At 41.8% G+C, this 18561-nt stretch overlaps 1 protein-coding gene across 1 annotated transcript; it reads right to left on the bottom strand.

Annotated features, from left to right (window-relative positions):
* Nucleotides 1–4406: 4406 nt before the first annotated feature.
* Nucleotides 4407–17989, bottom strand: Znf599 (zinc finger protein 599). Its single transcript, XM_076838218.2, has 4 exons — nt 17689–17989; nt 14848–14974; nt 12593–12682; nt 4407–6556 (listed from the first exon to the last, which is right to left on the bottom strand). The coding sequence occupies exons 1-4, from the start codon at nt 17704–17706 to the stop codon at nt 5031–5033; spliced, it is 1761 nt and encodes a 586-aa protein (XP_076694333.2). The 5' UTR covers nt 17707–17989; the 3' UTR covers nt 4407–5030.
* Between the last annotated feature and the right edge of the window lie 572 nt (nt 17990–18561).

Genomic DNA, 18561 nt, shown 5'->3' with positions numbered 1-18561 from the left:
GGTTGGGGAATGAAGGCTATGGAATGAAGGCTCTTTTACAAGAACTAACCATGGCTGACCACACAAAGAATTTGAACCCTGATGACTTATGTTTACCTATCATTATTTATATGCTTAAGTATGTGAACCCCATGTGACTCTTGTAGACTTTTTACTTTGATTCCAGGCAGACCCTCCATGTTGTCTGCAGTCAGGAGTCAGGAAAAGAGGACTTGAGATCAGGTACCCGAGTACAACTCAGGGTGGTAGAGAGAATTTCATTAGAACTGTAGCACCAACTGATCAGAAACCTATGTGCAGTTCTGTCCCTGGAGGTGAAAGTTGGTATACTTTCCCCACCACATAGCTCTTAAATATCTGAGGATACCTTTTTTTCTTCCCAGAAAGTCTACCTAGGAGTTGTTCTATTCTTTTTTTTTTAATATTTATTTTTTAGGTACAGATGGACACAATGCCTTTTATTTATTTTTATCTGGTGCTGAGGATTGAATCCAGGGCCTCACCCATGCTAGGTGAGCACTCTACTGCTGAGCCACAAGCCCAACCCCAGAGTTGTTCTATATTTTTTTTAGAGAGAGAGAGAGAAAGAGAGAATTTTTTACTATTTATTTTTTAGTTTTCAGTGGACACAACATTTTTATTTTATTTTTATGTGGTGCTGAGAATGGAACCCAGCACCCTGCCCATGACAGGCGAGCGCGCTACTGCTTGAGCCACATCCCCAGCCCCAGAGTTGTTCTATTCTTATCTGAAAGTTACAACTATTGGCTTAGGGAAGTATCTTCAGTCAGTATATAGGTTTTGCTGAATCAGTTATATTCAAATTTTTATTTATTTATTTAAAAATATGTATTTGGTTGTTGATAAAACTTTATTTATATGTGGTGCTAAGAATCATACCCAGTCCTTCACATATGCCAGGCAAGTACATTACCGCTGAGCCCCAGCCCCAGCCCTCACATTTTTATTTTTAAATTAGTTTCCTATGTCAAACAACTTTTCCAAAGTCAAAATATTCCATGTACAACTTCAGTTTCTGGTCAAGTTGGAGAAACAGGAACTAGATTCACTCTCTTGCTTCAAAAAGCTATAAAGGCACACATAATATATGAAAAATAGTTCTGAATATATTGTGTGCCAAGCAAAGGACAGTGATCCCTGAGGGATGGGCACAAAGTAACTGAGCCCTACCATTGTCACATTTCTTTCTGCTGGAGAAAATACCAATGGTAAGGCAACCCAGATGGAATGTGGAAATCCCCTCAGGTGAGAGGATGGATTTACAAATATGGCAGGGCGGGGGGGGGGGGGGGCGCGGGGGGACTGAGGCACCTGGCATTCACAGCCAGAACAACAGAGATAACCGTACACGTGAGCACCTCAGAGATCTGCAAAGGGTCCCTTCCTATCTTCATTCAAGAACCAATGAGCGTGTGAGGAAACTACCACAGAGCAGGAAAAAAACTATCAAAAAGATAAGTGAGAGCTGGGAGTGGTGGCACATGCCTGTAATCCCAGCGACTCAGGAGGCTTAGGAGGTCACAAGTTTGAGGCTATCTGGGCAACTTAGTGAGATTCTACATCCCCCCGCCCCCCCCCCCAAAAAAAAAAAAAAGAAAAAGAATAATTCCCAGATAGCACAAATGCCCCCAATTACTGTCTGTTCTATCAAAATAGAGAAACCTTTCAATTCATATAGCATCATTCAAATTCTCCAGAATTTCATCACAGCAATGGGAAAATTAGCCCTAAATGAAACACTTCTCTGGTCTCTCCTAAAAAAGCTTAAGTGAAAGTCCCAGAAGGACATGCTTTCCAAGCAATGTCCAGTTGCTTCCCAATTGCTTAACTGTTTTAAAACAAAGCTCAAGAATATTTACAAGAATATAAACACTCTCAAACCACAATATCTGACATGCAATAAAAAATAAATGGGTATATAGAAACAGGAAAATAAATCCAAAATGAGATGAAAAAGCAATCAATCAAAATAGGCTCAGAGTTACAAAGGCAGTGAAAATAGAAGACATTAAAGCAAAAATGTAAAGGGCCTCTGGGTTCAATCCTCAGTACCAGGAAAAAAAAAAAAAGTGAAACTAACAGATCAGAGAGCTGTAGAAATATTTGAATAATCAGTTCTACACAGGAAAAGACTTATATGGAAAAGTAGGTATCAATGCTGATCCATCATTTGCAAATGAACCAAATGGCCTCCAAAGTTCTTGATTTTTATTATTTGAATATTGTGCAGTCTTGCTATTGTGTCAATACCAATGGTGACTCTTTTGTGCAAATCTCTATTGGTGTATAGAATCCCAAATTCCAAGGAGTTTAAAGGGAAAAATTTGAGCTGCATTCCAGTCCATTTTAAGTGAAACAAAAAAATATGAGTGACCTCAAAAATATTCTGTGATTAGGCTGGGGTTGTAGTTCAAGTGGTACAGCACTTGCCTAACGTGTGAGGCACTGCAAATAAATAAATAAACAAACAAATAAATAAATTCCTAATTTTTTTTAAATTCTGTGATTGGATTTATAACAGTTTCATTCAAGAAGTTGTGTCAGCCCCCCCCCCCCCGCCCTCCTGACCTGCAAGAGAGATTGGGGAGAGCATGCCCCAACCAGGATGAGCCAAGAAAGGCAAAGGTCCCGAAGGTCGACTGACCGCCTGCACCCAGTCCTCCCCCACTGGAAGACAATCAGACGTGTCAGGGAGACCAGTTAAATCAGGATCTCAGTTTATTGAGAAAACACACAGCTAATATAATGTACAGGAGCCAATCAGGATAAAGGTCAGCAGGGTGGGGCGAGTTCATGTGTACACCTATTCTACAAGCCGTAATGGGAGACAGAGCTGTCCATGAGGGCCGAAGGGTTCTGAGCCTATCCTAGAGGTGGTCTGATTTTTCGTCACATCCACGGCAATGCCTTCTGGCTGATAGCCAGGTGCTATCTTAGCCACATGTGGCCCTAGGACAGAGAAGCGGGTAGCAAGTTAGGTTTCCTCTTTTCTGATGCAACATGCCCCACATGTTACATCATGCCCTACAAAGCTGAATGCTATCTTCAGGGCAAAAACCTGTCTTCAAGGTTTTAATTTTGGATAATGCCCTGTTCCACTGCCATCAAGAACTTGAAAATTCTCACCCCAAACTAGATGTTCTTTTCATGTCCCCTAATGCTATATTTGTTATCCAATCTCTCAATCAGGGAACACCAGGGCACACTTAAAAAGCTTCCAAGATGTTTCAACACGAGGGAGCTTTACAGCAAGTCTTGCAAGGCTCTCATCACCTAGGAAACCACCATGAAAGACCAATGGAAGTCAGTCACTATATGTAGTTATAGTGCTGGCAAAGCCTGGGATTGGCTCAACAAGCCACTGTCAATGATTGTTGGAAAACTATTTGAGTAACTGAACCACATGAAACATTTTGAAGGCTTTGAAAAAATTAAAAAGTAGGAAGAACAATATCGAACAGCATGTACGGTGCAAGGCAAGTAAGCAGAAAAGGCCTCAGTGACATGAAAATATGGAGAACACTTTGGCAGGAAAGGCCCTAGAACCCACCAAAGAAGACACAGACAAGATGCAAAATGAGGCACTGAAGCCAGTAATGATAGGATAAAAAAAATCAGCCTGATTCCATAAATTGTCCTTCTCACAGCAGCTAAAAAATCAAACTGGAATTCTGCCTTGGAAAAATGTTCAATGACATCTAAGAATACGACCTATGCTTAAATGCAACTTCATATTGATGCCCCAACTTCACTTGTGTGGAATGCTTAAAGTGAAAAGCCAAACAGGGCTGATAAAGTTTCAAGCCATTTTTGGAGGGGAAATTCCTGATACCGTCAACAAGTGTCAAGTCAAGCTCTTGAGGTAGCACTAACAGATGTTAACATGTCACCCTCATAAATGTTTACTCTTCTGCAGAATAAGTTTCATCAGCCTCTTCTTGGGGCAAGTCAAGGTCAAGAGGTTTCATCACACTGAGGGCTGTCTTATCACACATCCTGCAGCTCCACTGAAAGTAAAATTTAAATCTTAAATAGATTTTTTTTCTATGGCTGTTTTTTTTTTTGCCTGGATGTATAGACCTTATGCTCAAAGTACTGTTTCCTATGAATAACATAGTGTTTATTGTACATGAGTACTGTACATGTATACTGTGCATGTATGTATATAATTGAGTTAAAGCAGTACACTAATATACTACAGTACATTATACCAAAATACTATAATTATTTATTGTAAAGGAAAGTAATTATAAATTTTTACAAAATATGTATTGGATTCAAAGCCAGCCTTAGCAACTTGGTGAGACTATGTAAATGAAATAAATATTCCATTTAGAGACACATATGTGTGTGTATATGTGTGTGTGTGTATATATATATACACACACACACACAATACACACACACACACACACACACACACACGTATATGGCTGGGATGTGGCTCAGTGGTTAAGTGCTCCTGGGTTCAATTCCTCGTACCAAATATATATATACATACATGTATTTTTTCATAACACAAGTTGTCTTTAAATTAAAAATGAAAAATATTATGAATTTATTTGTTAATGAAAATGTTTGGACCAGAGGCTTATGGGAATCTAACTGTATTATTTCCCCTATCAACAATGGTTCCATATTCACTAATTCAGTATTGCAAATTCATAGGACATAACTACTATGAATAACAAGAATTCACCGCAAATACAGAGAAGTGTGCATGGGGGTATTTCATGTCTCACGCTTTTTTTTCCCTCGCAAAATCTTATGCTACTTAAGAGTAGAAATGACAATATTTTGGTACAAAGAATGCTTTTAATAAATGTTGGCAAAGCTACCCTTAATGGTCCAACTCTCCTGAGGATGAGGCCTTTTCTTTTCTTTTTCTCTCATCAAAAGAATAAAACTCTCAAAACACTTATTTCAGAGTGACCACAGGGGTATATCTGTTGGTCAGTTTGAGTTATTATTATAGGTATTCCACCTCTGGGTTGATGAGACAAAATGGATTAAACTCTGGTATGAGTCTTTCGATGGTGAGTGAAGGATGAACTGTGGCTGAAGGTCTTTCCACACTCACTGCATTCAAAGGGTTTCTCTCCAGTGTGAGTTCTCATGTGCTGAGTTAAGGAAAAGTTGTCACAAAAAGCCTTCTCACATTCTTTGCACTCAAAGGGTTTTTCTCCAGTGTGGATCCTACTATGCCGAACAAAATTTGCAGGTTGGGTAAAGGCCTTTCCACATTCTCTGCAAACATAGGGCTTCTCTCCAGTGTGAATCCTCATGTGTCGAATGAAGGATGAGCTATAGTAAAAGCCTTTTGCACATTCTTTACACTCCAGCGGTTTTATTCTACTATGGGTCCTATTATGTCGGATAAAAACAGAGTGGTGTGTAAAGGCCTTTCCACATTCACTGCACTGATAGGGCTTCTCACCAGTGTGAATCCTCATGTGCTGAATCAAGGAAGAGCTATCACAAAAGGCCTTCCCACATTCTTTGCACTCAAAGGGCTTCTCTCCAGTATGGATCTTCTTATGCCTGATAAAAGTGGACCTATGAGTAAAGGCCTTTCCGCATTCATTGCACTCATAGGGCTTCTCACCAGTGTGAATTCTCATGTGTTGCGTGAAGGATGAGTTGAGACAAAAAGCTTTTCCACATTCTTTGCACAAAAAAGGTTTTTCTCCTGTGTGGGTCATATTATGTTGGATAAAAGTGGAGCGGTGAGTAAAGGCCTTTCCACATTCATGACACTCATGCAGCTTCTTTCCAGTGTGAATCTTCATGTGGTGGGCGAATGAAGAGCTGTAGTAAAAAGCTTTCCCACATTCTTTGCACAAAAAGGGCTTTTCTCTAGTATGGGTCATATTGTGCTGCATAAAAGAAGAGCGGTGGGTAAAAGCTTTACCACATTCTTTGCATTCATAGGGCTTATCTCCAGTGTGAATACGCTGGTGCTCCGTGAGGTGAGACCTGCGTTTGAAGGCCTTCCCACACTCCTTACACTTGTAGGGTTTTTCCCCAGTATGAAACCGCATATGTCGAATGAAGTCGGACATATAACGACAGGATTTCCCACATTCACTGCATTCATAAGGCTTTACTCCAGTATGAATCTGTTGATGTCGAACAAGGGCCCAATTTTTGCAAAACCCTTTTCCACATTCTTTGCATTTATAGGGGCTGTTTCTTGAATTAATCCCAGTGTCTTTTCCTGGTCCTTGGGAGTCATGTTCATGGACAGCATCTTGTGGAGTGACTCGCTCCTGTAAAACTCTTAAACACAGATTATCATCTGTCTCGAAATCATCATTTTTATGGCACCACTTTCCAGGGCATGTCTCCTTGTAGGGGTCTGTTCCTGGTCTCCAGTTCCTTTCCTGCATTTCTGATAGCTTTTCCTCATCTCTGGTTTGCCCCAATCTGGAATCCTTTGAGGACCTCTGTGCCAGTTGTTCTTGAAAAGAGGATTTCTCACAGAAGGTCAGTTGAGAAGCAGTAAGTGCTGTGATGTTGGGTTTTGCTTTTTCACCTGAAGGAAATCCAACATAAAAAGGTGTCTTAGTGAGGTACACAGAACAAAGAAAATCATCACTTTAGTAAAAGAATGAAGATGAAAATAGACTCTCTGATGCCTGCTGCATTTGTTCACCTCTTTTTTTTTTTTTTTTTGGTACACCTCTTAAAACTAAGTTTGCAATTTCTTTCTTTTCTAATCCTTGGGCTCTTGATATATTTCAAGGGAAACACATAAGGAAAAGTTGGTGGAGGGGACAGAAAACATGGAGTGGAGACTGCCTCACTCTCTGGAATGAGGGAGGGTGGGCAGAGGAATGATTACACTGTATGTGATTAATGTGCTCCAAGAGAAGAAGCCCCAGGGCACTGTAACAACACAGGGAGCAACAAGTGGGAGAAAGACATTGGTGGAGGCTATGCAGCTGGAAAAGGTGCTATGGGAGCTTATTTCTAAAGAAGAGTAAGAGTTACCAGACAAGGAATTAGGAGAGAATACATATATATTCACACAATTTACTGCAGTATATTATTATAATTGTTCTGTTTTATAATAATACTGTAACTATTTTTGAAGGCAACAGAGTATCATCTAGTAAAGCTCTTTTTTTGCTAACCTTATAATCCCCAAACTCCAGTCTGATGGACATTACTAAGAGAAACTCCTATACATGTATATGAATTTTCATGGCAGCACTGTTTGTGAGAAAAAAAAACTATAATGGAAATGCCCCTAAAAATGGATGAATACACTGTGTTATATTCATGCAAATGAGTATAGCAGAAAAAAGTGAACAACTGCTATACACATCATGAATTAGTAATATCCTGTTGAACAGTATGAATATCAGAAGACAAGATAAACTGTGATACACTTAAAAGCTATATATATATATATATATATATATATATATATATATATATATATATGTATAAACACAAAAAGTACAACAAAACTACCTTAATTTTTTTTTGAGAATGTTGGTCAGTTTTTAGTGGTATTATAAAAACGGTATCTATACATCTTAAGTTTTTTATTGCAGTAGAACATATATAACATGAAATTCACTATTTTAATTAAGATGAAACAATCTTAAAAAGTAATAGTAAACAAATCAGATAATGTAGACAATTCCCTTAAGTGAGTCAAATTACCAAAGCTGATACAAAAAATAACAGAATACATGGATAGCCTGTATTTATTCAAAACAATTATTTTCCTATGGAACAAGCACAGGAATAATAAATCCACAATAAAGTAGCCATATAAGCAAGGGAAGCGGTGTAGAAATGGGAAAGGAAGAAGCATATCAACAGATGTGGGAAGAAGGTAACTTTGTACTTGGGTGAAGGGTTCATAGTTGTTCATTATAATCTTTTTAAAAGGCAATGAATAAATAAATACCTTAACAAAATAAAATATAATAGAAAACTAGGATATGAAGTGACCAATGATGGCAGTGTGTTATATATCACAGTTAGTGAGTTGTCTAAATCTGCACACCTTAAGACAGTTATAAAAGTCAGAGAGGATCTAAAGAGTACTGCAGCTAACTTCATGAACTCTGAAGACAAACACCCCAGTCTGAAATTCCTGCAATACCCCACACTAGCTCTGTCACCTTTAGTGACCCACTTGAATTCCTAAAGGTTCAATGAAAGGACTATTGTGAGGATGAAGTGAAACAGCCCATACATAGTCCGTAGTAAGGCACAGGCACTGGGTCAGCATCCCCGTCATGGCTGTGTTATGGGCCAACTGCACTAGGGTTAAAGTTGATGGTAAACATGAATGAGTATACCTAGAAAAAGTGTACAGAATAGAAAGAAAGGGCCGTGAATCCAGTGTTGAGGAATGGATGAGAATCAGAAAACAATAGTAAAGGTCAAGTCAGAAGAAGGAAAGAAGAAACAAGAACAGAATGCTATAAAGCTGTAGCATGATGATGTGAGGAGAGTTTCTGGGGTAACTGAGAAGCAGCAGAGTATCATTAGGCATGTGGAGTATAAAGCCAGAACGCTTTGTTCAAATTCAGCCTCTACCAAAGCTAGGTGTTCCTGGCAAATTAGCTTTTTGTTAGGAACTGAATATTTATATTCTTCCAAAATTCCTATGTTGAAACCCTAGTTCCCAGTGTGATTGCATTTGGAGATAGGGCATTTGTGAAAGTAACTAAGGTTATATAAGGTCATAAGGATAGGTCCCTGACCTATTAGGAGTAGTGTTCCTATAAAAAGAGATACTAGAGAGATGGGGAGGCCATCCTCGCATGTGATTTGAGTTACCTCCCTGGCTGGGTGAGAGGTGCGTAGACATGGCTGTGTCAGAGCTTTCCCCACCCTTCTCCAGGTCTGAGGGTTTGTCTGTGCAGAGGTGTGTCTGGCCACTTCCCCAAAGACCCAATTGTCGCCCCTGACCTTGGGATGCTGCCCCCCTTAACCTTCATTGGATGGGATTTTTCCTGGAATTTTTTGTTCCCCAATAAAAGTTCACTCCCTGGTGTGTTTTCTCTCTCTCTCTCTCTCTCTCTCTCTCTCTCTCTCTCACTAGTCTCTTCTGTAAACCTCGCTACTGCATTAGGTGGCTGGAGGCGGGAGCTAGGAGAAGCAGTCCCAGAGTTTTAAAGGTAATTAGAGTCTTGTCTCTTTAATTTAGAACCCCTAGTGTTACTCATGAATCGAACCTTCTTTTATGAAGCCAGCGCTGGTTGCGTGGCAGAGAGAGATTTCTCTCTCTCTCTCTCTCTCTCTCTCTCTGCATGCATGCACCAGGGACCCTATGAAAACACAGCAATAAGGCAGCCATCTGCATAACCTAACCGTGCTGGAACCCTGACTTTGCACTTATAGCCTCCAGAGAAAAAATAAATTTCTATTGCATAAGATACCTGTTGTATAGTATTTTGTTTCAGCAGTTGAAGTAGTAATACTTTTAAAGACTCAATCTCCTCATCTGAAAAACTGGGAGATTCTCAGTTCCTGCCTTACAAGTTGTTATGAGCATTACATGAGATAAAACATCATTTGCATGTAAAGAGTAAATGTCCAGTAAATTGCAGACCACTATATATTATTATTATTATTATAGTTGTTATATTTGGCAACAGTGACCTGAGTAAGAACACTTCTAATCTATGGTGCTGAGAAACACCGCTCAGAGTAAAAAGGAAGACGCCAGTTGCTTAGGAGTATGTGGAGCAATGATGACTCATATGGGGCAGGTAGAAAAAATGTAAAATGGTACAGTTACTCTAAAACTGATGGTTTCAATTAAACTAATCATATGTCTACAAATAAATATAAAGGGTAGATCTTGTGCAGATGTCTCTTCTAAGAATGAGAAAATTCCAAAAAGCTTGGTTGTTCAGATGAGATAGAATCAATAATATTTAGATACTGTTGGAAAGCCAAGAAATTTTTAATTTTTGTTTCTCCCAAATGTCAAGAACTTCACCTTTTTTTTTTTTAAAGGTTGAGTAGAGAGGATAGAAAAGTAGGAAATAAGAGAAGTGTGTTCCTGCTGCAGCACTCAAGATTCGTGTATGACCTCCCACAATCCCCACCTCATGATGTTCACACCTGTTATACCCTTTTATGATCCCTTCCATTTGAATATTGGCAGGATTTTGCTTCTAAAGAATAGACTATGAAAAGGTGAAAGAATGTATGTAATAAAATATATCTGATTTTACAAGATTGCAGCTTCAGCCCTGCTGCAGTCTCTCACACAGTTGCTTGATTTGAAGAAGTGAGCTGATGTGATGTCAGCTGCCTACAACTGTGGCCTTACAGAGGACCCAGCTAAGTGTGCCTGGATGAGATAAAATGAGGGATTCTCAGGCTGCAATGTCTGCGTTATATACATAGCAACAGATAACTCACACATTTGAGAAGGCAGGAGAGGTGTAATCTGGACTCTGCTGGGGGAATGAGCCACGCTGGGGTTGAGAATGCCTCCACAAGGTGAGAAGGAAGCTGCAGGGTCGACTCAGTAAGGATGAAGGAGCAAGAAAGACAAGCACATAGGCTTTGTTTTCAACATGAAGTAGGTCATATGCTGAGACATCAATGGCAAAGCAGGTGGTGACATTTGGAATAGTGTGTGAGTAAATGGGGAAGTGAATATAACACACTGAACTGTGGCATGCAGCAGAAATAGGAAAACCAGTTCTGGATCTGTTAGCATCATGCAGGTTAAGTGGTAAAAACAGCTTTGCCCAGAGTGCTATCGCTGGAGCTGGTGGGACGGGTGACGGTGATAGATTTGGAGCTACATATGTTATAAAATGGTCAAGATTTGGAATGCTGAATATTGGGTTTGGTGGAGATGGAGGTATTGGTGGGTTTTCTAGGTTTGTTTTTGAACTTATCCACTGATTAAAAGGGCCACTAGTTGAAAATGAGAAGGGAGGAGTGGGCAAGATCATGAGATTATTTTTAGGCATGATGAGTGTAGGGTGCCTCTGAGACATTCAAGTGAAGATGGGGAATTAGGGAGAGGGCTGAAGCTGGCTGAGCAGCCTTAAAGAACACTAAAGGGGAGAGGCCACAAATCTGCAGTGTCAGCAGTACACACACCTGATAGTTCTAGATGCTCTTAGACTGGCAAGGGAAAACATGTCACCTTGAGGGTTTAACAGGACAGCAGGGCAAGAGGACAACAGGATTAGGGGATGCTTCTGAGCATCTGATTCACAAATGGAAGGCGAGTCACATGCATGGATGGATAGGTCAAGAAGTGACTGTCTGGAGAAGGGAAAGAGGATGGGATGCAGAGTACAGCTGGAGTTACATGCAGAAAAAGAAAGGCCCGTCTTATGAATGTGGAAGGAAGTTTAGATGTCACTATTCACTATGACTAAAAAAGCATAAATATTAATACCACAGGGAACTTTTGTTGAGCTACTCTGGGTCAGGCTGTGTTGTCATGGCATGTGTTGTCATCCGTGGGCTGTGTGCGGGCTATATTGCGTATAGTAGCCTAAAATACCCTATACTACTTTTTCCCTTGTATTTTTGTATTGAGGTATAGGGGATAGGTCTGGCATTTTGGGAACCTCCTATGGCACCCCCACAGGGATTGATTGCCTGATGCAAGTGAACTTCCCCCTCAAGCTCGGCCAGAGATCCCACACAGCACTTGAGATGGGTGTGAACTGCTAGTTCTAGAACCCATGTGGACTAGATCTATCAGGGGCTTTGCCTTTTGTAAATATATTTCTGAATATTTGTGTTTTGTTATTCAATAATTATTTGAGATTTTAAGTTTTTTAGGGTGGCTTAGATTCTCCTGGGAAGGAAGAAGAACCCCTCAGTGAGATTCTGGGCACTGACCCCAATACTGTGTGCTAAATAATTTCCTGTTATCCAATTACATTCTCAAACAACCCAAGGATGCAGAAACTATTATTACTACCTTTTCCAAAGTTTAGCAGGCCAAGTTTAGCAGGCCAAGTATACCCCTGAGATCTTTTCCTTGGGCACAAAACTAAACTACATTTCCCAGCTTGGTCAAACATGTAGCCTAATACCCAGTTCTCATCAATGAGATGTAAATGAAGTGACATGCATGTGTGAGTAAATATGACAGCTGCCCTTCTCACCTATTTCTATGGGCCAGGGAAAACTGAAAAACACATGTTGACAACAGAATACAATTGGATCCCTAAATAAATATGTGTACAGAGCCTCTGTTGACCCACATGGAAGAATGGCATGAATGAGAAAAAAAAAAAAAAATCTGTTGAGCCACCAATATTTTGGAGTTTATCTTTGAGAGCAGGTAGCATTAACTCAGGAACAGTGAGGTTGTGCAGCTCCCACAGGATCAAGAGGCTAGGAGTGCCAAATAATTTATAGCCCAGAGTTTATCTCCTATCTAAGTGTGTGTGATGTGGGTGGGAAGGTAGGGGGGCCGCAGTTCAAAGTGCTGCATACAAACCTGACCCCAGTAAGTCCACAAAAAGAAGCTGCCCATAAATTTCAGACACAGTGATCCTTTGGTAGTCTGCAGGCTGCCATGACACCCAGTGCCAGATTCTTAATCACCTACCTGCACAGGTGCTTTGGGAGAGGTGTCTCTTCTCTGTCCATAGTCCCTGCCCATGATCCAATATCGACTCTGGTTTCGGAACAGGATGCCCTGGCATAAGAAATAAATAGAACATAGGTATACAGGTAAGGACAAGAGGAAAAGTCTCAAGTTTATGGGAGTACATATCTTGAACATACTGCTAGGCCACAACAGAAAGGTGACCCAACTCTCACATCTGAAGGTAATCTCTAACAAATCTAAGTCAGTAGATTCCACTTCTCTGTGCCTGAGAACTACTTAGCAATACCTGGTTCCAAAAATGGAATGAAGTGAATGAAATCTTGGGGCATCAGGAAAGAGCACTGCTAGTTTTTAAAGTTTCCCAGGCCATTCTTGTGCCCAGAGATGATTAGAAATAGTGGACCAAATCAATAGATGAACAGATCTACTAACAGTCAATTGTCTGAGGCAGGAAGGTGACCTAAACCAGCTACCCATTCTGAAAAAAAAAAAAAAAAAAGCTTTTAATTCATGTTTGGAGGAGAGAAGTCCATGTGGCAGCCTCCTGCTCTAGTTGCTTTGGTATCATCCTGGGGCCCCTATAAAGGTGCTGGCCTGATGATTTAGACTAGGAGGGAAAACAGATGAACAGAGCTGGGTTGGTCTCTCTCAACCTGGGAACCAGTACTACCTTGGGTTTCTTATTTGATGAGGTAATTTTTCTTTTCTTCGGGATGAAAACAGCATGAGATGGTCTTCCATTATACTCAGTCACACAAACTTGGCCAAATGTGAAGGCTAAAATAAAACTCTGAAGAGAAGTCAAAGACTGAGGAAAAAGGACACAAATATCAACTGGAAAATCTTGGACAGCAGGCCAGAATGCATCCAGTTGTCACTTAGCCAATGTTCGCTGATGTCTGCCATGGCACTGAGGTAGGTGATGGGGCAGTGGTAAAGGTGAATCAATCCTTTATGTCTGTTAAGGATTCGAGCTCCCTGTCCCCTCAGGGACTCTGCTAGAATGCTGTTCTCCATACATCTTCTTTCAATCACAGCTGTCATAAAATCTACAAGAATGTTATTTTGTCCTCCTTACTTAACAGGATAACATCCTCGAGGATGGCAAGACTGGTAGAAGCCTAGCAGAGGTAACCATTTGAACATCTGGGAAAATGGAGACCTCGGATCTTATTCAATTCTTACTCAGATCAATTTCTGGATAAAGTGGCCACGGTCAAAGGTTTAGATGGGAGAACATTTGGGATTTATTCATTTGTTACACAAACAAATACATGTACAAAACTTGCTTTGTTCCCATTTTTCTTCTAAGCACATTGTAAATATTAGCTCACTTGCTTTTAGAAACTGGCAAAAAAGGTACCATAAAAATGATAAAATTAAAATGATATTAACTCCCAACAAGCTCATGCTGCCTGCTCAAGGTTGGGAGTTTGGGGCTACTTCTTATTGCTTTTAGACAATAGCTATGGGAATGTAAGAAAGGACAGCTTTCTCAGATGCCCATCAATGGCATTTGATAACCTGTCCATACATCAGCTAAACGTCATCTCCCATACAAGCAGAGAAGCAAGGCACATGCCTAAATAAGGCTCAACTGTGCAGGTACTAGGGATCAAAGAAACCTTTTCTTTTTTTGGACTGGGGACTGAAACCAGGTGGTACTTTACTGCTGTGCTAAAACACTGGTCCTTTTTTATTTTGAAACAGGGTCTTGCTAAGTTGCAGAGGCTGGGCTTGAACTTGTGATTCTCATGCCTCATTCTCCTGAGTTGCTAGGATTACAAGTGTATATCATTGTGCCTGGTCCCAAAGAAGCCTTTCAGATGAGACTGTTGCTTAGAAAGATACCAGTAGCACTGAAGACAAATGCCTTCTTATTGCTTGTCTGAATAAGACAAGAACCTCCCATTCTCGGTCAATCCTGCCAACCAGACTGAAGGCATTTGTTTCACCTATGCTGGGCCAATTACCTTCCTTCATGTGGGATTATGGAGAAAGGATGTCAAGACTGCTTTTGGCTTATATTAGACCCTGAAAGTGCTGAGAAGGACTGTGTAGCCCACACAACAATCCCTGACGGAGATGCAGAGAAACCAAGCAAGAGGAAATCAGATCACAAAACACTGAGGCAGCAGGAAAGAGGGAAGTGGGTTCCTGAGGCCTTCTCTTCCAGTCATGCCTAGAGAGAGAAAGAGAGAGAATGGACTGAAAGAGAGTTCAGGCTCTACCTGAAGACAATGAAGCCTTACCCAGTGAGACCAGGAACCCACAGATCTCCAGCATCACCTCCTGGTAGAGGGTCCTCTGGGCCAGGTTTAGATGCCTCCATTCCTCTCCAGTGAAGGTCACAACCACATCTTCAAATGATACCAATGCCTGGAAAGCCAAACAGAGTGGTAGTCGGGGAACTGTGTGGCTAACAGATGAGGTTAGAGCCTATTGCTTGGTTACTGTCCCAAGGCCTGAACCACTGAGCATATCCGGAGATCCTAGCTTGGTACTGGGCCTAGGATGAGGAAGATGTGGCTTTGACAAAATACAAAGGTATGGGGGAGAAAAGCTTCCTACATAGGAAGCCACAAGACAATGATAGTCCCATGTGGACTGTGAGGAGCAGATAGTAAGTGCTCTGGGACATTAGAAGAGTGAGGAAAAACAATAATTCAAACAATGTTTACAGTAGCAGCATCTGAGCCTGTTTGCCTGCCCCTGAAGACTGTGCATGCTGGTTAAAGCAACTAAAAGTCTCCAGTCTCCTGGGGTTTCAATCCAGCCTCTTGAACCAATGATTGCCAGATGTTTGACCTTGGGGGAAATCTCTTAATTACTCTGAGTTTCAATTTCCACATGAATACATCAATAGTTCCTACTTCACTAGACTGTTGTGGGTACTAAAGAGAAATGTTCATAAAGCAAACATGGCAGAGTCTGCCACATGTCACAGGGATAGATTTATGTGTTTGCAAATTTTATGATTATCCCATAGCCCATAAGATAAATGCAATCATCATCTCCATGTCACACTCGGCAAATTGAGGTTGAGTCAAGTCACTCAGAGCTGTACATGTAATGAGAAGAGGTAGAACTTGAACCCAGATTCCTCTGATTCGAGGTCTAAGGGTATAATCCTCTCCTCTATTACCACAGTGAATCCATCCACAGTAACAAGGGCAAGAAACATTTCCAATATCGACATTAAAAAGCATTTCAGCCACTCCTGAAAATATTCCCATAGATATAGAAGAGCAGAGCCCTTGTCAAGTGCCTTACAGAAGAGATATCTGAGCAGGTGCCAACTACTGGGGTTTGGCAGGGCTCCAACAAGCTCTCCCTGTCCTCAAGCTATAGCTGGGACTTGCAGATTCCCTGAAAGATTCCATAAGGAATCACCAGTCTATTATTTGTCACTCTGAGCCACTGTCAGCACATTTCCCTAAGGTATTGCTACTTAAGCACCATGTAACACAAGTGACAAAGGATACTGCAGGTTATGGATCTCAGAACATGGGCAGCAACCTTTAGTAAGAGGTCTATCTTGGTTGAAGATGGAATGATTGATGTGGATCCAGGGTTACACAATCTCACCTTCCTGAGACACACTTCAGTAGCTTATGAGAACCCTTGGCAATCCCCCAGGTCCTTTCATGCCTTCTTGAACAAAGCCTGCTTTTGTCCTTGGCAGCTTCCTTTGCCTGGAAGTTTCCAAAGTCCCCTTTGTTCCCATGGCCACCTGCCAGAGATAGGCCTGTACCTTCCTCTCTCAAAGATTACTTTAAGTATCAACCCTAGAACCCCAACCCATTGTGGGTGGAATATTGTTAAGAATTTTTCCACTTGCTTCTTAGCACCCTGGGAAAACTCAATGTAGCACACCTCCAAGGGGCAGTTTTGCAGAGATTTGGTGACAATGTGACAGAGAAAAGTGGGCAACCAGTTTGGCATATTTAGGCCAGCATGGCCCAAGGGTAAGGCAGAGAAAATAATGAAATAGTAGCTTGGTGGAAACTTTCAGCCACGGTGAAAAGTTTAGATTAACCACATGGAGGGTTAATCTAAGGATGATGGAAGCTCCAGAAGGCAAAGACTTTCACTCATCAACCACTTACTGAGTAAGTGGTTCAGGTCCTGCCTGTTCTAGTAGCTCACAGTCCAGAGTTGGGGATGGTTTCTCCATAATAAATGAGCAAGATAAAATCAGAAGATTCTAAGGGCTTTGAAAACAACAAGAGAGTGAGATAACCATAAAGATTAGGGGAGATGTTAGATGAGGCAGCCAGGGAAGACATCTCTGAAGAGACCCTGAACAAGGTTGGAATGAAGTGAGAAAGCAGATCAGGCGAGCAAAAATAAATAAGACAGGTTCTGAAGGTAATCAGGGTAATAATGAGAGTAACCAGGGTGGCATGCTGGAGAGTCACTTGGGGCCTGTTTTGTGTTCACATTCCAAGAGACAAAACACTGCTGGTACACTGTCATGAAATGAATACTGCAATGGATTTGCTTTGCCAATACAGACAAATGTGTTAAACAGGAAAACGGATTCACTGAGGTCAAGTGGTAAGCAAAATTCACTTGTAATAAACAGATGACATCTGCAAAGATGAATCCAGTGATCTTGTCCCCTAACCTCTTGGGGTACTTTCTACTCCTGTCAAAGAGCAGCAATTCCAAAAATGCTGCTCCCAACTCACCTCTGTCCTTGAGATTCTCATCTGGTCTCCCAGCTCTCAGGTGGATAGAAGCCTTAGGAAGGCCAGAGGGCCCCTAAGATAACAGTGAGCCCCTAAGAAAACAGCAGGATCGGAGAAGTTCCTCCCCAGAAATGACAGTTACGCTTATGTACTGAGCACTAAAGGGCACAAGTCACCTCCCTCAGTCCCCTCAAAAATAATTATTAATATTCCAGTTTCAGACCCTGGAAGAGAGGACAAGGGTAGCCAGGCAACAAGCGCCAAGGTAGAGCCATAAATGGGTAACTCCTACAAACCCCGACCTAGATTGAAATCCTGGGTTGGAAGTGCTCAGTGCCCCTGTCCCTTCCTGCCCTCCTTCCCCAGGATCTCCAGATCCAGTTGGAACCCTCCACTCACCAACGCTGGCGCAGCCATGGGACCCAGTGGGCAGAGGGAGGCCGTGAGCGGAGGCTACAAAAGCTGGTCGGGTGGCCTCAGGTGATCCCTCACTTCAGACCGAGGCAGCCTAGGACCTCAGTCTCTGCCACGTAAAATGAGCACAAAGCTCTGGGCGCCGTCTCCGGGTGCTGTGGAGACCGGTGATGCCAAGGTCCCGAAAAGCGCTCAGCCGGGAACCCTGCTGAGGGGCGGGCAGGAGCGGGTAGCGGTTCGCACAAAAGGTGGAATTTGGTCCTATTCTCCACACCGTCCTTCTCCGTTGGTGTTGAAAAGCCTGGAAAGCCGCTTCCGCCCAGCACGGGTAAGGACAGATCAGCCACAGCCCAGGGACATCCCAGGATAGGATGCCAGAAGCACCGCCCCCGCGGCCCTGGGAAACGCCCCCTTCGTGTTCCGTCATTGGCTCGGCGCCTGCTTGCCCTCGACGCCCGAAGCACTGCCTTCTGGGTAATGTAGTTTCTGACCTGAACCGAGTGGAACTTGGAGCACACTTCCTGTACTCTATGAAACTGCTACCTAAGATTCCAAAGAGAGGGCGTTGAAGTATGATCTTCCAGAGTCTTTAACAGGTGACCCATGCCTTGACTTTCCTGCCCCGCACCAACACTTAATGTCTTTGAGCCTTGAAATTGGAGATTTATAAGAAAAATGAAGATAATTCTTTAACATAATAATATTAAATGTTTAGATCATGTCAGTATTACCTGGGCGTCTGTTACAAATACAAGTTCTCAGACCCTACCTGAGATTCATTATATCAGACACTGTGTCCTCTAGGAGTTTTGATGCTCCAACAAGTCGAACGTAATGGTTCATGCCTATAATCCCAGC

Source organism: Callospermophilus lateralis, chromosome 18 (assembly GCF_048772815.1).
Source record: "Callospermophilus lateralis isolate mCalLat2 chromosome 18, mCalLat2.hap1, whole genome shotgun sequence".
Lineage (NCBI taxonomy): Eukaryota > Metazoa > Chordata > Mammalia > Rodentia > Sciuridae > Callospermophilus > Callospermophilus lateralis.
Note: the sequence above shows the minus strand (reverse complement) of the source record. Positions and strands in the feature narration are given on the sequence as shown.